General features: G+C 35.9%; 3 protein-coding genes across 3 annotated transcripts; 2 read left to right on the forward strand and 1 right to left on the reverse strand.

The window, feature by feature from the left end:
• The first annotated feature begins 187 nt into the window (after positions 1–187).
• Positions 188–7,046, forward strand: LOC137723459 (pectin acetylesterase 12-like). Its single transcript, XM_068462657.1, has 11 exons — positions 188–487; positions 570–652; positions 845–980; positions 1,089–1,166; positions 1,311–1,393; positions 1,478–1,602; positions 1,703–1,817; positions 1,902–1,979; positions 6,495–6,600; positions 6,711–6,853; positions 6,957–7,046. The coding sequence occupies exons 1-11, from the start codon at positions 292–294 to the stop codon at positions 7,044–7,046; spliced, it is 1,233 nt and encodes a 410-aa protein (XP_068318758.1). The 5' UTR covers positions 188–291.
• On the forward strand, positions 3,424–6,200 carry LOC137723458 (uncharacterized). The gene is made up of 4 exons (XM_068462656.1): positions 3,424–5,286; positions 5,370–5,504; positions 5,609–5,680; positions 5,791–6,200. The coding sequence occupies exons 1-4, from the start codon at positions 3,553–3,555 to the stop codon at positions 5,890–5,892; spliced, it is 2,043 nt and encodes a 680-aa protein (XP_068318757.1). The 5' UTR covers positions 3,424–3,552; the 3' UTR covers positions 5,893–6,200.
• Positions 7,047–15,283: 8,237 nt separating the features above from the next.
• On the reverse strand, positions 15,284–17,038 carry LOC137723118 (transcription factor MYB61-like). The gene is made up of 3 exons (XM_068462287.1): positions 16,731–17,038; positions 16,429–16,558; positions 15,284–16,305 (listed from the first exon to the last, which is right to left on the reverse strand). The coding sequence occupies exons 1-3, from the start codon at positions 16,861–16,863 to the stop codon at positions 15,306–15,308; spliced, it is 1,263 nt and encodes a 420-aa protein (XP_068318388.1). The 5' UTR covers positions 16,864–17,038; the 3' UTR covers positions 15,284–15,305.
• Positions 17,039–26,089: the final 9,051 nt, after the last annotated feature.

The raw sequence follows: 26,089 nt of genomic DNA on the forward strand, positions 1-26,089 counted from the left end.
TCTCTCTCTCTCTCTCTCTCTCTCTCTCAGTTCACATTTTGGAGAGAGTTGAAATTAACAATCTTCAATGATTGTGGCAAGATATGAGACTTTCTCAAATTATTTGGAATGACTTGTGTGTAAGATTCCTCACCATTGACCCCTCGTCTGGAGGGATGAATAAAGATAATGGCCATTTGCAATTGAATAGCTTTTCCTTGATTTATACCCATGTTCTTCATTTGCGTTTCGTTTTTATATCTACGTCTTCGAAGACTTGGGTGGCGGAGAGATTGAAGGGAGAGGAGAGCCATGGTGAAGTTCTTGTGGATTGGCATTGTAACAGCACTTGTGTTCAGAACTTGGGTTGATGGGTTTGTGGAAGAGAAGAATCTTGATGAGACGGTGCCGTCTTTGTTGGAGACCGATGGAAGCTCCAAGGCTTTTAATGACACACTACTCATGGTAGAGCTAACACTCGTCCAAGAAGCTGCTGCTAAAGGAGCAGGTATGCCATACAATGATGTATGCTCTAAAATTTTTGCAATTCTTAATTAATCCTTATTCCTTTTAATTTACCTACTCTGCAGTCTGCTTGGATGGAACAGCACCTGCTTATCATTTACATCGTGGATATGGATCGGGAGCGAACAGTTGGCTCATTCACCTTCAGGTCTGTGAGATAGATCAGAAAAAATGACATATTTTATAAGTTTCTATGTCGATATTGGGATTATTATACCATAAAGATAGTTTGAGAAAAATGGCAAGTTCGTGTTTCCTTCTAGTTATTTTCTTTTCGACTTCATGATTCCTTTTAGCTGATTGATCACCAAGCAACCCTCTGAAGTCCTTGTTGATGCAGGGAGGAGCATGGTGTAACGACACCAAAAGTTGTTCTAACCGCACAACTTCACTTTTCGGATTGGGATCATCAGCGTACATGGAACCATATATGGCATTTTCTGGAATACTAAGCAACCAATCTGAGGAAAATCCCGGTTTCTCCTCAAACTTAATGGTACATTGTTTAAGGCTGATGCCTGCATCTGCCTTTTTTTTTCCCTTTAGTTTAGCCATCTTAACCATTATCTTGTAAGGGACTGCAGAGTTTTTCAACTGGAATAGAGTAGAGCTCCGCTATTGCGACGGTGCTTCATTTTCTGGGGACAGCGAAAGTCAGGTTGGTGGGATGATCTTGCCATTTACATTTTCCCACAAAAGTATGATAGGGGCTGTAGTAGTGCTGTAGCTATTGGAAGGTACTTTGTGTATTTCTGTTCATAAGTGCAAATGAGAAGCTAAAATATAGTGATTCTGCTTTTAGGAAGCAAAACTGCAATTTAGAGGACAGCGTATATGGTTATCTGCAATGGACGATTTGATGTCGAAGGGAATGCGTGACGTGAAAAATGTACTACATTTCTTCATTCTAAAGAATTTTTTGTGTTGCCATGTTAAGCCACTTCTCAATGCATATTAATCCATCATCCATTAGGCTCTTCTTTGTGGTTGCTCTGCCGGCGGTCTGTCAACAATTTTGCACTGTGATGAGTTTCGGGGCATGTTTCCCACAAGTACAAAAGTGAAGTGCCTGACTGATGCTGGATTTTTTCTTGACGCGTGAGTACTATATCCGTAATGTCTTTTCTCTTTGTCAATGTTCCTTGCTAGTCATTAACACTTAAAAATTTTATTGGTGATATCCTGTATGGAATCGTAGGGTTGATATTTCCGGTCAACGCACACTGAGGGATTATTATAGCGGTGTTGTAAGCTTGCAGGGGGTGCAAGAAAATCTGCCGCGATTCTGTACTAGTCACCTCGATCCTACTTCGGTAAACAAGTTGTTTTCCTCTTGGCAGTTTTGGTTTGAAAAAAGGTGGTAACATAAAATAAGTTGTACACTACTTACTTTGCAGTGCTTCTTCCCGGAGAACTTAATTGTGAACATTACAACCCCGCTATTTATACTCAATTCAGCATACGATTCATGGCAGGTAATTGTTCATTTTGAGTTTGAATATGGTCTTAATTATTTGAGAGAGGTATTCACCGAATTACCCCCTGAACTTGTAAGGAGTTGCCAATTTCCCCCCTGAACTTTAATTTTAGCCAATTACCCCCCTGAACTTGTGTAATTCACCAATTTACCCCCTACCGTTATATCTTAAAATTTTCCATCCAATTTTCCATCCAATTTGGTCACATGCTTGGCACATGCTAATGGTGTGAGGGTAAAAAGGTAATCATATACCACAACAAACCTAATCGATGTCGGGTATATGGGGAAGCAGGGGAACGCAAGCCGCATCCTAGGGTTACAAAGAGGAAAGATAATCAAGAAGCAGGGGAATGATGAGTATGGTGGTCAGAGATGGTGGACATCCTCCAAGATACAGTAAGTCTTCAATTTTTCCTTCTCAATTTCCTCCAAGATACAAACCAAGCAAATAATTATCAAATTATTCTCTCTGTCTATCCCTCACAAATGGCAAATATTCATAATGTTGTCCTTTAAAATCAACCGAGCTTCCATCAAACCTTTCTGGGAAAAACTCTTCTGGGTCGTTCCAAATCTTAGGGTCTCGTGCGATTGCTCCTTCATTCACAAGGATGAGTGTTTTGGGGTCCACATCATAGCCTTGGATTTTATTTTAATGCATTTGTTGGGTGAACCATCTTCATTCTGATTATATTTTAATGCATTTGTTGTAGGTAATCATGGAACTTGTTGTATTTTAATGCATTTAATTGGGTGAACCATCTTCATTCGGATTATATTTTAATGCATTTGTTGTAGGTAATCATGACCTATTCACACTTGAAATACACCATGGTGGTCACTTTAAAGATGGGCAGTATGTGGGTGGTATTGTGCAGTGGGTTGACAATTATACTAAAGATTATATGTCCATGCTTGATCTGTATGAGGTTGCTATAGTGCTTGGGTATAATAAAGAGACTGTGGGTTTTTACTATTGGCACCAAATAAAGGGTTTTTTGCAAATTGAATGCGATGCAGATGTGTTTCAGTGGGTTTCACTCATATCTCCTCAAGTTAGGTTGCATTTGTTATACTTGGTTGACTTAAGGAAAATCACAAACAATCTTGCGAGTGATCCGTGTGCAGCTACATTTGTTGATATGGATGTTCAGTTTGAGGGGTTTAATGCGGATGATGAATATGAAGAAAATAAGAGTGTGGAGGTTGTTGGAGACACTGTAGAAGGAATAGATGAAGAGGTTACAGATTCAGAAAAAGAGGAAGATGACGATGAGGTTACTCTTAAGTTCAAGGATTCTGACTATGAACAATCCGAGGAAGATGCTGATAAAGGTGTAAAAAATGTACAGGCAAAGGATTCTATTGAAGAAACACACAGAGAACTTGGTGAGATCTCCACTGAAGAATACAATTCAGAAGATTTAGATAGTGTTAGGTCTGAGTCTGAAGAGCATGAAACCAATGTGAGGGTTAGAAGAAGACTCAAAACACCTAAGCTACCTCAATATAGGAGAGAGTCAGATAAAATCAATCCCACTCTTCATCTAGGGTTGGAATTTCCAAACATGAAACAATGCAGGGAGGCAGTAAGGGCATATGGCGTGTCTGTTTGTCGACCGCTAGATTGGGCAGTGAATGATTCCAACAGATTACGGATCAAGTGTCTAGGAAAAGCTGCAGTACCTTGTCAATGGAAATTGTATGCCTCTTTTGTGGGGAAGGGACCAACAGTTAGAATTAAAACCTATAATCCTGAACACATTTGTGTAAGAGAGGAGCATTCTAAATTTGCCACCTCCTCTTGGTTAGCTGATCGGTTCGATGAGGAGCTTAGATCGAAACCCGATATGCGTGTGACTGGTTTCATGGAACTTGTGAGAAAGCATTATGGTATTGACATAACAAAAAACCAATTTTACAAAGCAAAGAGAATTGCCAAAAAAGTGACAGAAGGTAGTATAGATGAGCAATATGCCAAGCTTTGGGATTACTTGGAAGAGTTGAAAGTGAGAAATCCTGGGAGTACTATCAAGGTAAAAACAGATTTCCAAGGTGAAAACCCTATTTTTAAAAGGTTGTACATATGCTTTGCTGCATTGAAGAAAGGCTTTCAACAAGGGTGTAGGTCTATAGTGGGTTTTGATGGGTGTCATATTAAGGGACCCCATCCTGGTCAAATCTTAAGTGCTGTTGGTGTTGATGCCAATAACGGCATGTTTCCAATAGCATTTGCTGTTGTGGAGGTGGAAAATAGGGAGACTTGGACTTGGTTTTTGGAGATCTTTTTCGAAGATGTGGGAATTGAGAATGGAAATGCTTGGACATTCATCACTGACAAACAAAAAGGACTAGGCGATGCTATTCGGAGTCTGATGCCAACTGCAGAACACAGACATTGTGTTAGACATTTGCATAATAATTTTAGAAGTGCAGGTCACACTGGACTTGCCTTAAAACAGAGATTGTGGGCAGCAGCAAGAGCAACTACTGTACCTGCTTTTGAAGCTGAAATTGAGGTGATGAATAATCAATCTGATAAGGCAGTGGAATGGCTAGCTGATAAGCCACCTTGCCATTGGAGCAGATCTTATTTCAGAACATCGGTAAAGTGTGATTTGTTATTGAATAACATGTGTGAGTCATTTAATTCTGCAATTTTAGATGCAAGAGATAAACCGATTATTACGATGTTACAAAGGATTCAAAAATATTTGATGTTGAGAATGGCTAGGCTAAGAGAGGCTAAGTGGACGCAACAAGTTGGACCTAGAATTTTAAAGATTGTTGAAAAAAATCAAATGGATAGTTTCAGTTGTTTTGCCAATTATTCAGGGAATGATCAATATCAAGTGCATACTTTGGTTGGTAGTATGTTTGCAGTAGATTTGGAAAGGCACACTTGCTCTTGTAGGAAGTGGCAGCTATGTGGCATTCCTTGTCCCCATGCTATATCCGCAATTGCTAGGAAGGAGGCTAGTCCACAATTGTTTGTTCACTCACTTTACAAAAGGCCAGCTTATGATAGGTGTTATGAAGGGTATATTGCTCCTATGCCTGAAAAAGAACAGTGGAAGAGAACCTACCTTAGGCCTATTAAACCTCCTTTTTACCACAAACAACCTGGAAGACCTAAAGGCAAAAGAACAAAAGCACCAGATGAGATAAAGAAGGGGGCAACAAAGCTAAGGAAGTATGATGTTGTAATGCATTGCCAAACCTGTGGAGAGGAAGGACACAACAAAACAAGTTGTCCACAAGGGCTACTACAATCACAACAAGGTTTTGGACTCACAAAAGAGGTAATTTGATCAACAAGGATTGTATTTATTTTGAGTCTTGTTATATCACTTATCTAGTCGCTAAGTGAACATAAATAATGTAGAGTCATGGGCGAACATTCGGTACAAGCATATCTAAAGGGTCTAGCTCAAATGCAAAAGGACCTAAAACGCCAAAAGGAAATAACACAATAAGTGGTCTTAACTCAAAAGCAAAAGGATTGGCCACAGTTGCAAAGGTAATTGTAAATTGGACTTGTATCAAATACTTATATTGTGTTTGACTCTACTATATATGCAATTGTATGAAATTACTAATTGGGTATAAATGGTTTTGATGTAGGAAATTGGTGCACATCACCACTCATGGGCTGCTCCATCTCAAACTAGGCCACAAGGAACTTCTAAACTACATGTAATAACAAGAATCTGTCTTTTTTAATTTTAAAAAAAAATGTTATAGATTAATTTTTGTTGTTTTGGGTTTGCTAACATTTTTGTTGCTTCCGTGTTGAATTGAAATAGGTGAACCGAGGTGGTCGTGTGAATCAAGTCACAAGGAAGGCTAATGAAATGGCATCACAACCCCAACATGTTGCCAAAAAAGCAAGACCATGGAGAGTGTAACTATGATGTGTTGGAGGGCCTTTCGTACTGTTAATGAAAATCTTTGGTGTTGAGGTTAAGTTGTTCTTTTAATGGGATTATGCTGCAGAACTATAAAATTGATAGGTTTTATTGGTTTTGGCACTAGGTGCAAGTCTGTTGCATATTTTTTGTGGATGTTGTTAACTTTATTGTAGTAAGAATCGTTAATTTCGTTTTGGTAAACTGGGCGCTGAGCCAATATTTTGCAGTTGCTAATTAGACTTTTATGGTTAATTTAGATAAAATTGTTCGAAGTGAACTAGCAGAAGAGAAGAAGAAAAATAGAATGTCCACATTATGAATAAAATTACCTTTTTACCCTAAAAAAATTGGCACGTGCTGTGCATGTGACTGAGTTGGATGGAAAATTGGATGGAAAATTCTCAAATCTAACATCAGGGGGTAAATTGGCCAATTTTACAAGTTCAGGGGGGTAATTGGCTAAAATTAAAGTACAGGGGGGAAATTGGCAGTTCCTTACAAGTTCAAGGGGGAAAACGACAAATACCCCTATTTGAGAATTACTGGACAGACTTTTACTGAAAGAATGCATTGAATTGTACTTTCCCCCTTGAAATCAGATCAATAACAGTTTCGTTCCACCATCAGCAGATCGGTGCAGCGAGTGGGAGAGTTGCAGATTTAACCTTGCAAGTTGTTCTGCATCACAGATGCAAATTCTGCAAGGTGAAATCCCACACACAAGAATTTTTTTTTTTTTTTTGAAGTCTTAAAATTGAGAAACAAACTAAACATGTAACTTCTGTGACGTTAACTTTCGGTTATATATGTAACAGGATTCAGGAATCAAATGCTGAATGCAGTAAAACAATTCTCAATCCCTAATCAAAATGGGATGTTCATAGATTCGTGTTTAGTGCACTGTCAAACGAAGGAAAGTGCATTGTTTGCTCATGAATTTCCAGCTCTTGGAAACAAGGTGAGCCTGTTTAACTACTAACACAAGCAAACACAAACACATGCATTATACGTAGAGAGAGTTCGAAGATATCTAAAACTTTGTATGTGACGGATTACTGCAGACAATTGGAGAAGCTCTTGGTGATTGGTATTTTGATAGAGCAGAGGTTAAGGTTGTTGATGAAACTTGCTGCGATCTGGCTCTCGAATGACCATTGTTTGATCAAATTATTTACACGGTCATTGTATTGAGTTGTCTGCACTATAATACTACCCCTTCTGCTTAATGAAATAATTTTGTAATAATTGAAATCAATAGAATTCTACCATCAAAGTTCAAAGACCAAAAAACAAATGAACGAATTGGATGAAAGACGGTAAAAGCGCTGGCAGATGATTGAACAATATTCTCATTCTTCCATGGTGACAACGGTCAGCAGTGCGGTGACACCAGATTCCTTGTCTGGAAGATGTACTAGTTCCTTGTCTCCAGCACAGTCAATCTCCCATCGTGGTCTGGACACAATTTCTTCAACTCTGCCGGACACAATTCAACCGGTTTACATTGAAGTATGATGATATTTATTGTTGGATGCGCATACATGGCCTTTCTCATCTAGTTCTATGTACACGTTTCACGGTTGATTTGTATTTTGACATTCATAATTTATATGTGTATAGAGAAAATGGGGCCAATTCTTAAGCAGAATCCGTTCATCTGCAGCTGGAGCAGGACTTTTGCAACATTACGAAGAGACGTACCACAGTAAAGTAGGCACAATCAAATCTCCATTATCCCAGTAAAGTGTGCAGAAAATCAGGCCTCTTCCTATACAAGCGGGATCCATGTCGATAACATATCCGCAACTATTGTATTAGTATGTATACCGTTGACAATACGTTCTCCATGTGGATACCAATCCAGCTATGATTGAGTGAGATCCCTCTATAGAGAAAAGTATCAATCAAAACTCTTGTGCTTATCAAAATTACTGTGTTTGTTGCAGAAACACTTTATAGACTAAGTTGTGTAAACTTGCTGGCCAAGAAATAAGAGGGCATTTTTTGGCTTAAATCTAAGAAGTACGTTGAAGTATTAATCACTTCTTCTAATAGTTTTGGCTTACCATGGAGGAGTGGAAAGGCCATAAATTGATCGTTTCGAAAACTCCAAGCTTTTGTTAGATTTAAGAAATCCATCCATGCAGCTATTTTATCTTGTTTTCCCCATTTCTGAGCAGCTTTAGTTAATTTACCCCATAAAAATTCATTTCCTCTTTTAAAGTTAGAATGGATTAACAATTTAAAAACTCTCAACTAATATATATCTTAGAGAACTTCTATACTAGAGGGTGTTGAGTAAGGTGTTAGTTGCAGAGCCACTCGATTGTGGAGAAAATGATTAAGAGATTAAATTTCAATTGTTGAATATATTAAAATTGAATAACGATGATTTAAATATTGACAACAGAGCGATCAAATATTAATGACATACTGAAAAATCATTTCAGCAATTGAGATTTGAAAAGGATGGTGTTATCCACACATCCATTTTCACCATCCACATACCCATTTTCATCTTTTACACACACTTTGTTAATTTACGTCATTTGATTTTTTTTCAATTTATTTGACCCGATGACCGGAAATTGAGAGAGGCATGTGGGAGATAAAAATTGGTGTGTGATAGCACCACCGTTTGAAAATCATTTTGTTCAATTTTGAGTTGATAGATGAATTTGATGGCTACTAAACAACCCATGCACCAAACCTCCTCACTTAAACTATCGGGATTTAACAGCTCTTGTTCAAATATGTAACTTAAATGTGCATTTCTACGTGCACTGGTGAAAAGTCACAATATATATTGTATATACCTATATACAACTTATGTCGGCTTTTGCCAAATCTTTTGCAAAATGCTAAGGCCCAGTTATATCAAACCCATTTAGCCTAATATGCAAGTAAAGTAGTTGCTTGATTAACAGTTTGTTCATTAAAAAATGGTTAATGATACTACGTGCTCATATAATTTGGGCCATCTAACGGGTTGACCCGTGCCTTTCAACATTTGGTTTCCGAATGTAACACACTCGGTTGGCTTATGCTTTTTGCTTATATAGTTGATTAACATATACAATTCGACAATAAATAAGAACATTTTTCTTTTGACGGCGAGAGAGAACAACAGTGTACCAATTTGTAAACTTCAGGGTAAATTTTCAAATTTTGAAATCTTATAGACCACATTGTTACGCACCCTGAAAATAGCAATAAAACTAAAATGTTGGTAAGGGACTCCAAAAAATGGCATCAAACACCCCACTAAAGTGTATTTTTTCTGTATATTTCTATATGTTTGGAGTGTGCAAAATAACTTTTTTGGGAGTGCCTGTAACAACTCCCTCAAACTATTCGAAAACATAAAACTAACACACTTTGCTGACACAGACGAGTCTTACTATTGTATGTGGATCTCACCAATATTAGAGAATGTATTACTGACGCAGCACGAGCGTAGGAGGATTATAAGCGTAATTCCTCGAAGTACAAACTTATGGAATCCAACAGTTTAGAGAGAAAAATCTCAAAAGTATTTTTGATTAATTGTTGAATTGATGAGGTTACATAAACAACCAAATGGCTTATAAGGACACTAATTTAGCTCTAGGGAAACTCAGAGGCCTTAGAAAATTCAAAATACGATTTAATTTGGACGAAAGTCGAAATGTTTGATGTTTATTACAAAATTTCAAATGCTCTTTTGGAAGCCTAAACGGTCTCGGATGGTTAAAATTCATCATATATCACGGCAATCAATGAGTTGGAACTGCATCGTAGTTCCCTTTTCGAAAAGGTATCAAGGCCCAAATCAGAGCTCGGACGTCAAATTTGCAAATTCCCGTTGCGTTTTCCATCGGTCTAATTCCTTTTCAATCCACTCGACCATTTGTTCTACATTATGTATCAGTTTTAAAGGGACAAGTAGTAACGTCCTAAAAACCAACTTGCACGTAGGATGTATGTGGTATAATGGATAGCATAATATGTTATGAGAGTTGTTGGAAAACACAGAGTAAAACATTCTTCCCTTTTCACCATATCATAAATGAAGGGCACCCAAAATTTACTGCATTTTGCGGCGCTGGTAGAACCCTGCAAAAGGTATCCACTCCTGTGAACTAAACTATCACGATATGATAGTTTTAATCTTAATTCCATCCGTTGACAAAGTAGCTAGGGATCAATTGTCGCCGTCCCTGAACAATCATGTTTTCAGAGACTTCTCTTTGTATGCATCTTTTTATTCTCCTCTATCTCTAAATCTTTTTATATATAAACCTTTTCTACTTAGTTAATTAATTAATTAATTGCTATTTGCTTTAGCTGCTTCTCTGTTCTGATTAAATTATGCTCCAAAGTTCGAAACCAGACAAAGAGAGTTGATTTTAATTTGTGTATTATGTTGCATTAGTGATCCTACCCCCATGTTACTCTTCATAATTTGCAACATATTTTAATATTAGCTAGAGAAAGGTGTTGTGTTTGTGTGCAGGAATCAAATTTCCTCCCTCCCTCTCTCTCTCTCTCAGTTCACATTTTGGAGAGGGTTGAAATTAACAATCTTCAATGATTGTGGCAAGATATTAGACTTTCTCTCGAATTATTTGGAATGATTTATGTGCAAGATTCCTCATCATTAACCCTTTGATTGTCAGCAGGGATGGATAATGATAATTTATGATTAATTGTATTGTTCTCCGGGGCCAATTTTTTTCGGTGTTTTCTTCTGCTTCAACTCAACATTAAATTATCTATACATTGAAAGCTACTAAAACGGTGGTGTTATATACATTAATAGTTAGCTTTAATTTAAAATCAAAATAATATTAAGTAAACTAAAGAAACTCTCCATGATACTTTGGGGTTTAGGGTTTAAGAAAAAAAGCATATCGACAATTTGCCAGTTGTTACGGACTATATTTTATAAGTTGATGGCAAAGTGGTTTTACTCTGTGTGTGTGCGTGCTGGATGTCTATAACAATCATGTGAGGTAATAAATGTTGCACTTGCTATGGAGATTTCAAGTACTGTATTTGTGAGAGAAACATACATGTCACGGTTTATATCATTTTCTATCTTTCTCCTCATTTGATAAGTCGTTCAAAGAGAGAGATATTGATAAACAACTAGGAAAAGATATTAGGTAGTGCTGCCTGATTAGGACAGTTTCTCACATTTTGATGGTACTGTATGAGGTTGGTATGAACAAATTAAAAGAAGCCTAAATATTTTTATAAGTAATGCTCTATAAATGACGTGGTCGGTAATCTTAATTGTGCATGACGGCCATGCACTTATATATTGTCACAAATGAGAGACTATGCTGGTTTTTCTGTGCAGCAGATTCCTCGATGGAATCTCTGCCAACAAAGAACAACTAATTAATACTCGTATCACTTTTTAAATCTCCTTCTGAACCTCAAAGTGTTTAGGTGAAAAAGAACATTCTATGAACATCGATTCTAATGCAAGAAACATTAACACTTTTTAATTCCTGCCTTGTGTCGAAGTTCTTGATCATCTTGATATTTCCTGTACATTTGCACCAGAACAAAATCTTCTGACAATAATATTTTACTTATACGATCATCATTAGGTTAATCATTTTAATCACATTCCGTTCATCTCAGTTGTTTATAGAACTATTAGCATATTCGACCAAAAGAAGTATTAATATAATATATTAGAAGAAAAAAAGAAGTAAAGATTCCAATTTATTAAAGATTCACATGGTATAAGCATAACATTAAAAAATACCAAAGAAATCAAAATTGGCAACTGCATTACTGTAATCCCATCTTCTCCTCTCTCAGCCTGGTCAATATTGCAATGCTTTTTGTTCTTTACCAACACCCTTTAAATCGTAGGTCCCCAACAGTAGACCAATAATTTGGTTCACATGCATCTCCATATATAATATAAACACATAATGTTTATATATGTTTATACATAGTATATGTTTATATATATATTTATGTAAATATAAATTGATATTTATATATTAATCTGCAAGAGGGTGAGTCTTGAAGCAATGAAAAAGTTGTTTCTCTGTAATTAAAAGGTCATGAGTTCGAATTGTTAAAACAAACTCTTTGCAAAGCAAGAATATAGATGTGTATGATAAATGCTCTCCCCACCCTTACAAAGTAAAGAAACTTGTTAGCTTGAGATCGTCCTATTTATATATTAATCTGCAAAAGATAAAAAGAAAACTTGGGCATATTGTACGAGGGAAACCATACAACGATGTCTGTGAGAATGCATGGACAAACAAAATGGAGTCTGTCGTGTATTTCAGAGGAGGAAAGACGTGGCTTTTTGCACTTGAATAGCTTTTCCTTGATTTTACCCATGCCTCTATTATTTTCATCGTTTCTTTTTCCTCAAATGGTATGAAATAGTATATGGAAATTTTCGAAACTAAAATTTTCATTTTTATTTATCAAATTATTAGGCAGACAGGCACTGTAAATTGTAACAACAGAAATGGTAGAATAGTCATTAGCCACCAATGTACCAATGATAAAGTGCGTGTGATATGAATGGATGTACATATATGATATATTACCCTTTGTCTTTCTAAATAATGTAAAGATGCTCAATTCACCTCATGAGTCATGAGGACCATCCTCCACAGTAGTACTGTTATGAATTTTCTTTTTATGAGTCGAGTCTTTATAGTGCAAAGTCAATTCTTTTACCATCTATACAAGAGATTTTTTAGCGTCACTAATTGTATGCAATATGTGTTATGCGACGACAAGTATAACCGCTTACATGTGTGTATATGGTTGATGATCCAACATTTTTTTTCTCATTATGTATATACAGATCCCACTCAACTCTTCTCCTCCTCAGTACTGCTATTATGAATTTTGTTTTCTACATGAGAGATTTTTTATGTCATCGATTGTATACAGTTAAATGCTACGTGATGTTAGATAAAGAGTCATAACAATATATCAATGATGATTGATATCTTTTCTTTTAGCGTGTCTCTTTTTTATGTGTATGCCCTTATGTATATGTCTTTCTCTTTACCAAACACATCACATGAGGAGAAAAACAGATCATAGATTAAATATACCTAATTTCATGTTAGTTTTAGCCATGTAAATTGGTTATATTAATGCATATACAATGTTACTCTGTGCTTTTCATTCCCAATAGCAAGATTTACCCTTTGTCTTGCTACATAAGGTAAAGATGCTTGGTCATGACATGATTCATGAAAAGTTGAAAACCCTCCTCCACAGTACCACTACTATAAATTTCCCTCTTCATAATTCTGCAAAGTCAATTCTACCTTCTTCTACACGTTCCACTGCTAAACTCTCTCTCTCAATCTCGAGAATAACTTACACCACACGAGTTCATCATTACAGTGATGTCCTATGTCAATGAAATAAACACATGTACAAATTTTTTTGTTCATAAATCATTTTTCATTAGCGAAAAAAGCCATGTGTCAGTATACAAGTGCCATATAAAATATTTCTCTCCCACTTCCTCTTTTTCTTTGAAGTTTCAGCATCTTGCAGGGACCCAATTCTCTGTTCCTCACATATCGAAGTAGTAAAAGGTTCAGGCCCACTCTTGGGACACAGCACACGGTGTGCTAGCTCTTGTGATGCAGTATATAGTACGAAATTATATAGCTTTCTCACAATATGTCACCTTCCTCTAAGCTACTGTGCAATTAAATATCGATATTTCTGTGTACTGAATTGGAAGTCTATTCTTCTTAAGATAACGTTATAGCCACAGAGACTACGTAGTCTTTTGCCTATTTGCCACCAAGAAAACAATCAGACAAGAATTTATGGCTTTTATTGTATTACAAGTCATTTTTCATATGTTTTCTGACCGTTTCTAGCTAGCAGCTGGATTCTCATCAATATAGTGTTGGAATCCTGCCTCCCTCATCTATTTTCCATTTTAATTTGTCTAATTATTTCGAATCATTTTGTTGTTTTTGTATATGAGATTGACGTAGTAAAAGAAAGGCCATAAATTCATGTTTTCAACCATCAAGTCCTAGAAGAGGAGAGAAACTTTGTTAGGGCTTTTGATTGGAGCAGCTTTCACTACGAGTAGAATCAGCGTAAAAGGAAGACTGTAATTTCATTTCATGCCTTTAACCATTGAGTCTTTTGACCAATTTTATTTTTTTATTTTTTATTTTATATTTTAAAGGGATGTTTGATTAGGTCAGCGTTCACGTTGGATATGACCCACATAAAAACGCACTGAACCAAATACAAAAATTATAAATCTTTGTGAAAAGTGTTAACAGACGAATTGTCAGACATTCTTATCTAAGTTTTGTTAAAGCGAGTTTGGAAAGGAGAGGTAGCGGCATAGTGCCATAGACACTGTTAAAAACTTAAAGGTGAAAACATCTCCATCTCAAGCAAATAGTGACAAAAACTCATTTGAGAAAAATGGCCTCTTGAATTTTTGAACTTTAGAAAATATAATGTTCTGTATTTTTTTTCAAACCTGAAAAGGATCAAGACAGAAAGTGATGTATGTCATTTGAAAAGAAAAAAAACAATGGATCCCAGGAAACCAGATGTATTTTTGGTTGTCTTGCAGATTTGAAAGAGGTGAAGGCGAAAGAAAGTAATCATCCAGCTTCAAACCTGTATTTATGGAAACTTAATTCTATAGATACACGCACATATACATATATATATATATATATATGTATATGTATACGTGTGTGTATAGCTCTTGACTATATGACATCCTGGTGTGACAAGAACACATGAGATTCCTCGTCACCAGAACATTTTTTTTGAAAATTTATAGAAACGCTTTATTTTTATGTTATTTTTAATATCGAGAATTAATTATTCCCTCTCACTTTACACGCTCGAGATATTTTTCGAACAGTACACATCAGAGAGGGAAGAAGGCAAACTCGGCCGCACGAAGTGGCCACAAAATTCGTGCACACGGGCGAATGAATAATGTATTTTGATTGTTTGCAATTAAATCTACAATAATTGAATCAAGAACAACAATAAGAGACATAAGATGGAGGAGAAACATGAAACAAAAGCCCTTATTTCTGTAACTCTCAACCCTATTAATTTCATGGACAAAGGTGGGAGTTTTTTTATGAACATAAAGCTCAGATATTGGAGAGATCACAAATATATTAGTAACAATAATAAATTTGAAAAAGGCTGAAAAAATAAATTTGGTATTGGACACTTTACAAAAAATGAAAATCAAAATAAAAAATCAAAAGAAAATTCTATAGCACACACCTGTAAATTGTAAAACGCAGAAGAACTCTTCCAACTTCCAAACCCTTCTCTCTCACAAACTAGAAGTTAGCTTAGAGTGGGTTGTGCTGCACCTGGTTTGATTTGATTTGTTTTTTGGTTTTTTGGTTCTAAAGGGTTTGACCAAAAGATACAGCAAGTCTCTGAAGATCCTTTGTGTACATCTCTGAAGCTTGTAAAGCTTGCTGGTGCTGGTGCTGGTGCTGGTGCTGGTGCTGCTGGTTCTGGTGGTGCCAAGATGTTGCGCTCAAGCTGTTTGATAAAATGTGTGACTGAGATTCTGGTTTGATTTCTGAGTAAGTAGCAGGCTGAGAGGCTTGGTGGGTTCCCATCTGAAATGAGGTGTTGTGGAGATATTCAGACCATTTGATCTCTTCTGGGTCGTCGGATTTTACCGCCTCCGGCGGCCACCAAGAAAAGGTTGCAGAGCTGTCGAAGTAGCCGCCGCCACTGCTGTTGCTGTTGTTGGCATTGGAGTCCCAGGTGGAGGAGTTATCGGATGGGAGGCTGATGGAAGGCTTCACACGTGTGGGAGGAGGAGGAGGGGCGGTGAATATGGCGGAGCTTGATGACATGGACGGTTGCAGGAACTCTGGATTTTGATTGAGGAAGCTGAAAGTGGTGTTTTGATTTACTGCCTGCAGCCCCATATCTGACGACGAACCATAATTGTTTTGGTTATTGTGATGAGGAAAAGAAAAGTATCCCACAAAATCACAAGGCCCGCAACTACTGGGGGAGCCTTCATGTGTCAAACTTTTGCTGCTGCCGCCATTGCTGCTTATGAGTTTGGAGGTAGAAGAAACTTCAACCGGGTTGAACCGGTTTTCGGACGCTGAAGTAGGGTGCTTTGAACTCACTGCCTCAACCAGGCTCAGCTCATTGGATCCCACAGAGGCCTTCTCATTGCTTTTGTAAGTTGGGGAGAGGGTAATATTATTGTTGTTGTTAATTTCTTTGCCAATATTTTGATCAAGCACTTCTGAGAGTGGTTTGTGAGTGTTGGGGTCAATGCCTCTTTGCCTCAGCTTCTTCTTAATGCAGGAATTCCATAGATTTTTAATCTCATTGTCTGTTCTTCCTGGTAGCTGGGCTGCAATCTGAGACCATCTGAGATTGCAGCAGCAAAAAGATTTGATTTTTATAATTGCCCAGAAGATAAATAAGAACAAAAATCTTAAATTTTAAGAAAAAGAAAAACCCAAGTTATTAAAACTATAAAATATATATTACCTGTTCCCAAGAACTGCATGGAGTTCTATTATCAAATTCTCTTCTTGCTGTGAGAATGGCCCTCTCTTCAAATCAGGCCTCAGGTAATTTATCCACCTTAACCTGCAGCTCTTCCCACACCTCTGCAGACCTGCCAATATATCACACTATATGTCACCTGAAGAAAGACAACTCTTTCTGAACAGGACGATATTCTAAATTACTCTCTGGGACGGGCCATCACAACCGACACAACTTTAGTCCTGTGGTTTTCCCCCCCTTTGGAAAGTGATGAACAAATTGAATGGAGAATTAGAGTGTACCTGCTAGTTTAGGGACTGAGCTCCAGCAGCCATGGCCATGCTTGGTGATGTAATTGAGAAGCTTCTCATCCTCTTCAGGAGACCAGAGGCCTTTCCTTAGCTTCTGCTTGTAGCAACAAGAGTGCCTCCCCATGTGGAGTCCAACACTAGCTACACCTGCAATGCTGGCACAAAACTTTACAAAAAAGTGGCTGAGTTTTGATGTGAATTGTCAACAACAGCAAGAGAGGAAGCCTCTGATATGTATTCTTTCTAGGAAGTGAGAAAGTGGTGAATTTTGAGGGGGAAGAGAGAGAGAGAGAGAGAGAGAGAGAGAGAGAGAGAGAGAGAGAGAGATAAGGGGGGGTTAAGAAAATGAAATGGCAGCCTGGTAGGGAATCAAATTAATAGGAGAAGGCTCAAAGAGAAAAGTCACATTCTTGAGGGCGATTGGAGATTATAGTTTTGAATTAAATTTCATTTTCCTGAGGTAGGCTCCTCTGCATTCCACTGCAGGGTCGAAGTCAGCTCTTGACCCTTTATACGGGGGTGGTGGTCCGACGCTATCCGACGGTCCATATGCATTTGGATGAACCCTAGTAGACGGATAAGATCATAGGAGGAGTACTACTAGCTCAGGGAGATGGAGCTCCAATTATTTGACTTTGATATGTCTCATCAATGTTGAGAGTTTATAAGTATTTGGCAGCACTACTTGTTGGGCATTTCTTATGAGACATATAACCAATTCTTGAAAATTCAATTTCAGAAGCGCATGTTACCTGTAAATTTGAGCGTAAATAAGTTGATTAAAGAAGCATATTTTTTTTTTTTGCATTCAAGTTTGAGTTACCCACTTAGATAAAATATCATTTTCAATTAAAAGAGAAGCACATGCTAATTAAGGATTAAGGTGATGTAGATGAATATCAATCCATAAACACATTTGTAAAAATGGAAAATGACAACTCCGTTGTTTGCTTTGAGTTTTAAGTAAGACCCTATCTTATCAAACTCTTATCCTAAGATTCTAAACACTAAAGCAGCCACGTGTATTGGAAAAGGGAAATTTTCTGATCAAAAGAAATCTCTAGGACTAGTAATGTTTGCTCATATATGATTCTGTAATAAATTGTTGATAAATGCGAACGAAGGTTAGTTCAGTTAGTAAGAACGTGCTTATAGTTAACTTTCAATCCAAGTTTGATCTCTTCTGCCAACAGGATGTGCAATTTATAAAATTTCTATGTAAATCTATATCGACGACAATTAGTAATTAGATGTCATGTGTAAGTCTTTCCTTCTTCAGGTTGTGGATATGTCTTGGTGCTGATGTTAAGAGTAGTCAATCTCCCCCTAAGTTTTTTGTTACCAAAAAAAAAAACGGTTGATAAATGAATCTTTGCGCACTCACTATTTAGAATTATTCTTGTGTTTATAGTTTACATATTACGTATTTGAATTGTTAATGAAGTAAATTCTCAAAAAAAAAAAAAAAATTGTATGACTTAAATTGACCATTTGAAAAGAAAAAAAAACGTTAGGAGAGCGAACTTCTTAATCGTTATTTATCAAAAAATATTGTCAATTAAATGTTTCCTAATTATGTAGATGATTAAATACTGAATACTCCATTGATACACTCCTTTATTGACCAACTTTTCTGTCAGATACTTCTGGTATTATGTTGACTTTTTTTCTTTTCTATTTGCGTTTTGGGTAATTTCCCCAAATCATGATTACTTTGAAAAGTTTCATAATTGATGCAAAAGAATGAAATATTCCCAAGATAGCTGAGAAATTTCAAAGAAAAATAACCCAAATTCTGCCAACTCCTCTGTCGTGCCTCCTTGTTTCCAATATAAACGATATACTATATTAAATTTATCTAAATTACGTGAAGGATGATTCAAACTCAGATGCAGATGGTAGGGCACATTTTTCATGGCTAAGGGCTGCCTTAATTTTTTTTCCCATTTCATTTTATCTTCTTGCTGCATACAGCAAGTTGTATTACTGTGTGAAATGCTAATTAAAGGTATGACAAATGAAAGAAGTAATCACTAATTAAAGGCAAATTTCTTTAATATAAATTTGACAATAATGACAATTAGCATAGCTGTCCTTTTTTTAGTTGATTATGTATTTTGAAAGCTTAATGAGGACAAATGGAATGAATTATTAAAATTAATTGCAAGGTGAGTTCAATTAAGACGATGTGTTTTCACCATTCTGTATTAGTTTATCTATATGGAAAAAAACATAATTAAGAAAAAGGCCATAAACTTGTGTTGGCAGAAGCGTCTACTAATTGGACAATATCGATATCATGATAAACTTACATTATTGAATTGAAGCAAAATTTATACAGTTGAGGCACTATGGCTGCCATGGCTAAGGGTTTTGAAGGGGTTACATCAGCTCTATAATGAAAGGTTTTGGAGGTTAGAGAAGGTATTGTTGTTGCGGTGAGAAAAGGGGTTTTCGAAAATTGTTTTTGAGAGCGATTCCCTCCGGATCCTTTCAGTTATTCTTCGTCCAAGTCTTGACACACCACTCCAATAGGGTAATTAGTGATTGAGGACGCAAAGGAATTGTTGAAAGAGATCACTGGTGGTTTTGATACCCATATTTGTTGTCAAGCTAACTGTGTTGATCATCGCTTTGCTCAATTTTTATTGGATATTGGTGTAGTGCATTACTTGCTTGAGGAATGATCGGATTTAATTTTTGATATTCTTGTTGTTATATGTAATATTCGGTGTTACTTTTTCTTCTTTTTTCAAATGTTTTCCTACCAGATTTTTTCCGAGCAAGGTTTTAACAAGGCCACTTACCCAAAGTTCTCAAAATATACCGTGGCAAATGTTATAAGCAAAGACCTTAATATGGTACGAATAACTTAAATGTTCTTATTTATAAATTACAATAGTAATTTGATAAGCTCAATAATGTAAAAATCAGAAAAGAAAAGAAAAAGTGAAATTAATGAATATAAGAATGAATATATCATCTTCTTTATAGTTCTGGATGACGGAATATTCTATTATTCTGTATTGCAGAGTATATGCAACGAACATCCAAAACTGGTAAATGTTTATAGTTTCCCAAATAAATAAAAAATCTCCTTAATGATATTTTATTATTAATAATAATTTTTTTGTCTGTGATAGCCTGTCAACTTGTTCTTGTATTATGAAGCTTCCCTTGACCTTAGCAATGTCTGAATTCAGAACATCCTGCTGGGAAATTGGATATTAAAACCCTACGAGAAGATGCTCGTAATCTCCATTCCTCATCATATGAACCATATGAGCTGTTTTTATGAAGTCAACTATTTTTGCATGTTTATTCTCTCTTGTTCTTTTTAGGTTGGTAAAATCATATATGTTTAATGATAATCTGTCGGCTTTGCTGTCATTTTTATATTTTCACTTTTGTTTAATCTATGTTTCTGCATATTGAAACTGGTTTTTTTAATTAGGTTTACTTCTTTACTTATATAATATAATATTTTTGGTCCTTTTTTTATCTTTTTGACCCTCCATTATAGGGAATGAATCTCTGTCTTCTGCCATCAAATGATTGGGAAGGTTTAAAAAATTTCACAGTCCAACACATGTAACTTCAGTTTTTTTGGGAGGAATACTAGTTATCCTCTCTTTTATCTTCTCTCTTATATTATTGTCTAATGTTTCATGAACATCAAAATTGTTTTTTATATAATAATTCTGCATAAAATCAACTAAATTAATTAAATGAAAATTTATTAGTTGTCTGATTATATTCATTCCTTAATTAATCAAGTTGAATTAATACTAGTGTGATATTCGGTCAAAGAGTTATTCTCTGTATTTCACAACAGTTAGATGATTAAACATTTTACATGGTGGTTGGATTTTTGCATGGAACATCTTTGAAGGATGACCTCGAAGGTAGATAGTTTTGATCATTAAATCATTTTGCCAAATGAGAAACCTTAGGCATGGTAAATTGGTAACTGCAATATTACCTGCAGTTTCTTGGTGCATGCATTTAGTTTAAAGCCTCAAGAAAAACAGGCTAATCTTATTAAAGTTGATATCATCAGTGAAGATAATGTTTTCATTACTGTACAATCGTCACAAGGACAAGAGGAACATAAGGTTGTGGCTCTTAAACACTTAAGTAATCATGGCCAGACAAAGCTTGGGACAGATCTAATCCAAAATCACTTCTTGAAATTAATGTGTATTTGTATATTACGAATTGCTGAGCTGGACTTTGGCTACAGAAAAAAGGTTCAACTGAGTGAATGAATATATACTCGAGACCTTACAATATGAAGGAAGAAATATTGGTCCACCAAGTTTATCAGCTTCAAGGAAGAACACATCGAACTGAAATTGCATAAAAAAAGGTTTGTGGGGCTTTGTTAATCACCAATTAGCAAAATATTTAGGCCCATATATTGCCTTTATTATTAACTTAATAGTCCACGATGTACGTTGCCATAATGGAGAGATTATAACCGTTTGAAGGGGAGGAGGATAACATTTGCTCCAGTGTCAGTTGTATACAATCATATTTATGATCACATAATTAATTTTGGAATAAAAAATATCGACACATATATATAAATGTATCTAATTGGTAACATCTCTCTCTCGAAGACCTTGATCATAGTGACCTTGATCACTTATACAAGGTCATGAAAAAAAGTCTTATAAATAACCTTATATTAGTAGTATGAAATATCACGATGATATGAATCCCGTATCAGATAAGTTTTTCTACTAATTTGAATGACTTGTGTCTTTTGTAGTATCGTTTTAGTTATATAAAATTGTGTAAATATTTATTTATAGGGGAGACAGTGAATTTTTTTATTCAAACAGTCATCACAACACCATCATTGTGCTGGGGGCTTTCCCTTAAAATCAAGGCCGTGCATTTTTCTTTTTCCTCTTTCTTCTTTTTGAATTTTTCTACTTCTATATAATTAAACTACCTCTTTAACTGTGTCATGGTTTCTCTGTTGATTTGAAGTCATTAGCATTCCAGTAAAAAATGTCGACCAAATAAAAAAAATCAATTAACAGTTTATTATACATCAACATAGTGTCACGCGGTATGTCTTGCATCAAATAAGAATTAATGGGTTTGATCTTAGGGTTACAACCACGTTGGAGATAAGCATGAGCAAGCGCAAGCGTCCAGCTTGTGACAGACGGTGTAAGAGGAGGCCTAAACCCTAATCCGGTGTCACTCCGATGGATCAAGTCTTGTAATCTAGCTAAACTACTCACGATCAATCACATGACAAATCATACATGTACTGCAGAACTTGGTTATCTTCTTCCATTCATTCCTTCATGTACAAAAGATAAATATGTGAGTTCACTTTACAGAAATCTTCCACTCAGGTTTACATAGATTCTGTGGAAACATGGCAGTCTGTCTTATCAGATTTTAGTTTTCTGTATCTTAGGCAAAGTGTGATGCATCAAGTGGAAGGTTTTGATAACTAGTAGCACTACTTTAATAAAACTCATCATTCAAGTAAGTGTAAAATTATAACATCTAAGTACTAGAAAAGGCACAATGTAAATGAAATTCATGAAGGGAGAGGAGAGGAGATATTTAGATCATAATAAGTAGGGTTTTTATCACAAATGGTCCAATGGTCTCTGAAATTGAAAATCAATTAATATAGTCCCTGAAAATAGGTGTTGCAAATCAATGTGGTCATTCCGTTACAATTTTGGTGGTCTGGTGATGCAAAGAATGGTGAGGTCTCCCTTGAGATAATGAGGTTATAGCCGAGGTGCGTCTATTGTTGGTTGAAAAATATTTCCACACCCCCTTTTAGGCCTTGGTTAAGCAGTTTGTGCCTTCGAGGATTTATGGAAGGGATCTCTCTTCGGAGTAGGCCCTATTATAAGAAAAAATAATTTCATTGTGCAAAAAGGTATTTAGACAACTTTTTTAATTAATTATTAAACTCACATCAGCACATAACAAAAAACTTTACAGAATAGCAGTGGAATGATCATATTGATTTGCAACACCTATTTTCAAGAACTATATTGATGGTGTGGGTCATTTTCAGAGGTCATATTGATGGTGTAGTTCAATTTCAAGGACCATCTTGATGATGTGGGTCAATTTTAAGGACCATTTGTGATAAAAACCCGTAAATCTTGTGGGGCCCATTTATTTACCACATCAACACTTAACAGAATTTTTAACAGAATTGTGACGGAAGGACCACATTGATTTGCGACACCTATTTTCAGGGACTACATTGATTGATTTTTAATTTCAGGGACCATCTTGATGGTGAGGATCAATTTCAGATACTATTTGTGATAAAAACCCTAATAAATAATAATAAAAATAATAAATCATTGAAATGGAGGGAGGCACAATCCATATGCCCCTTGAAAGATGCCTCTTTTGCCTTATCCTTAAAGCCATCTTTTCATAAGCTAATTCACAAAACAGACAACTAGTTGACAGCAAAATCAAAGAAATGACACTTTTTTTGCTAACTAAATTGCAGAAATTAATTCCAACCCACTCAAATTAAGTCAACATGGGAAAACTTAATTTGGGGTGTAAGTGAAGTACATCCCTTATTATTAGCATATGTCACGTGATGAGAGAGATTAATATGAAAAAATATCACGTGTTATATATACATTAGAATATCTTCAATGAGGGAAACATTTACAAACAACCGAGGTATGCCCTCATGATAGCATGCACCACACTAAAAACAGTTGGAGTTCCACCATAAAATCAATTGGCAATATGAGAAGTAGTCCAATTACTTATAAGCACATGTAAGGTCCCTCATTTCTCTGATGTGGGATTGATACTCTCAACATCACCCCCCCCCCCCACAATCAGTGTAGCAAATTTTCAAGCCTACACATAGAACACAAATCTGGTGATGTAGAGTACGTGTGGTCGTTAGGCTTTACACGAGGGGCAAACTACTTTGATACCATGAAGAACATTCGGGTTCCACCATAAAACCAATTGCCAATATAGGGAATAATTCAAATTACTTTTAAACACATACAAAGTTCCTTCTTTCTCCAATATAGGATTGATACTCTCAACACATGATGTATATCACTCATCAGGTGAGCACTACATGAACATTGTGACAGCTAGCCAAGTCTTTCTCAATGTGAGTATGCAAGCATACTGACTGGCTTTGCGGTCATCTTACATATCATTTCCCTTTCACATAGTTAGGCTCTACCTCACTCAATCTTCTGCCTGCATTATCTTTCCAAGAGTAGAGCAGCTTTTAAGTTGCCCATAATCTAATTAAAGCTCAAAGTTTGCAAACCATCATAGCAGCCAAACAATAATATTCTGGATTTTTTGGATTTTGGTTGGGTTTTATGTGATTATGCATGTTTGTGCGCTAAGATTATGAATAAGATAGATACCCTTTCCACAAACTACCCAAATTTTATGGCTAGAAAGTGCTGCAGCAAAATCATTGTTTTACAAATTCTCGCTTAGGCCCTTACCTAGGCACTAAACAACTGGTTACTGTCTCGATTAATCTCTACCTGTTTGAAAATTAAGGGCACCTAGACTTGCCTAGGGGCCCGTCTAGCCCACCTAAGTACATGTCTAGGTCACGGTTCTTAGATAGAAAATAGATTAAACTTTCATTTTACATATTTTTTTCAATAAATTGTAAGAGACTTGTTTAATACTTGGATGAACACTCATTATATGTTTGTTCCCCAGGTTTTCAATATGTCCTAATACTTTATAATTTATATGTCATTTCGTTTTGCAATTTATGTATCCCAATACAATTATGTATTTTTTTTAAGTATAAGTAGACATTTATTTATATGTTGTACAATAAATTTAATTAAAATTAAAAATAAATAAAAATAAATAAATAAAAAACCGCCTAGGTCCTTGCCTAGACGCCCAGGCGCTAGACCCCTTCCCATCCAACTAGCACCTAGCATCTTTTAGAACATTGAGCAAAATACAGGTATGAAATGTAGGGGAAAAAAGAAAATTTGTGGGAAACACACCACATTGTGTTGCTGGGGAGATGGATCCAATGGAGCCTAGAAAAGGTTACATTTGAGATGACCTTAATGTGATCAACTCAATTGGCCCATTAGCGCCAATTGGAAACATAAGCACATGGCTTCTCATAAGAATTAAGTTAAATCACAACTAAAACTTAATTATCTTGTCCGAGGGAGAGTGATGATGATAGGAAAAGCACGAGAGCATCAGCATCATGAATCGTGACGTTCGTTTAATTACCATATATGGAAGCTTAAGATCTTATTAACAATCATTATTATGTAAAAATGCTACTATTAATTCCGCTGTGATCCCCATATATATGATAGTTATTTTAATAGGGTTTTAGCATCTTCAGCGACATAAAACCGCCTTGAAAAGAGAGGGGGAAGGTGCAAATTATAGTGGCAACCTTGTTTTTTTTTTTTTTTTTTTTTTTACAAAGAATACTTCTACAATTTACAATTAATAATGTGTCATAACTTAGTATTGAATTCACTTCAAATACATCATTTTTGCATTTATATATGTTAAACCCGAGACCTTCTCTAATTACTGTGTGAATTGACTTTAATAAGAAGATAAACACTAATTATAAGAAGGGTCTGAAGGTAGCCAATTAAGTTATTAATCCCATCAATTATCAAAAGCTTTGTCTGGTTGAAATGCTCCCCTTGTACCCCATCTTTGAATAATTACATATTTGCTTTTGCTTTATAGTGGGAAATGAAATGATAGTCAACTTTCTTGCCTCGTTTACATGATTACTTTTAATTTTGGGGGAAAGCCTCTGCCCCTAATTGAACTGTTTGAGATTCTAATGGGAATGATCTCCGAAATTGTCTTCTCAATCAGTGTGCTTCAAAGAACTGATGTCAGACTCTCATTGGGGGTTTCCTTAACAGATTTTGATTAGAGGTGTCTAATCAAATTCATAACAAAAAATAAAAAAAGAACAAGGAGGACCATGGCGGACACTTCAATCTTAATTAGGGCCTAATTTGAAATCCATCCCTTCCTATAATCTCAATTGCAAAATTTGAACTTCTATCCCTTTTTGTATGTGAATTTTACAATGAAATGGCATATACATATATCAATAGTTGATAATTATTAACATACGCATGAGTGATTGCAATTGACATACACGCGAATGAATGCGACTGGCATTCACTTAAATATTTTTTCCCCTCTTTTTGTGCTCAATAATATTTTCCCCCCTTTAACCACTCTTTACACGTACGATTTACCCATGGCGTTTTCATTAGCAGAGATTACTTAGAACTTGACACTTGATTAGGGTTTGTACATCACATCAT

The sequence above is a fragment of the Pyrus communis genome, chromosome 17, assembly GCF_963583255.1.
Source record: "Pyrus communis chromosome 17, drPyrComm1.1, whole genome shotgun sequence".
NCBI lineage: Eukaryota > Viridiplantae > Streptophyta > Magnoliopsida > Rosales > Rosaceae > Pyrus > Pyrus communis.

Excerpts from the sequence above, each read along its gene's own strand:
- LOC137723118 (XM_068462287.1), bottom strand. The coding sequence starts at position 16,863 with ATGGGGAGGCACTCTTGTTGCTACAAGCAGAAGCTAAGGAAAGGCCTC. Across the intron at positions 16,559-16,730 it reads CTCAGTCCCTAAACTAGCAG|GTCTGCAGAGGTGTGGGAAG; the intron begins GTACACTCTAAT and ends ATATATTGGCAG. Across the intron at positions 16,306-16,428 it reads CATGCAGTTCTTGGGAACAG|ATGGTCTCAGATTGCAGCCC; the intron begins GTAATATATATT and ends CTGCAATCTCAG.
- LOC137723459 (XM_068462657.1), top strand. The coding sequence starts at position 292 with ATGGTGAAGTTCTTGTGGATTGGCATTGTAACAGCACTTGTGTTCAGA. Across the intron at positions 1,394-1,477 it reads GAATGCGTGACGTGAAAAAT|GCTCTTCTTTGTGGTTGCTC; the intron begins GTACTACATTTC and ends ATCATCCATTAG. Across the intron at positions 6,601-6,710 it reads ACAGATGCAAATTCTGCAAG|GATTCAGGAATCAAATGCTG; the intron begins GTGAAATCCCAC and ends TATATGTAACAG.
- LOC137723458 (XM_068462656.1), top strand. The coding sequence starts at position 3,553 with ATGAAACAATGCAGGGAGGCAGTAAGGGCATATGGCGTGTCTGTTTGT. Across the intron at positions 5,287-5,369 it reads GTTTTGGACTCACAAAAGAG|AGTCATGGGCGAACATTCGG; the intron begins GTAATTTGATCA and ends TAAATAATGTAG. Across the intron at positions 5,681-5,790 it reads AAGGAACTTCTAAACTACAT|GTGAACCGAGGTGGTCGTGT; the intron begins GTAATAACAAGA and ends GAATTGAAATAG.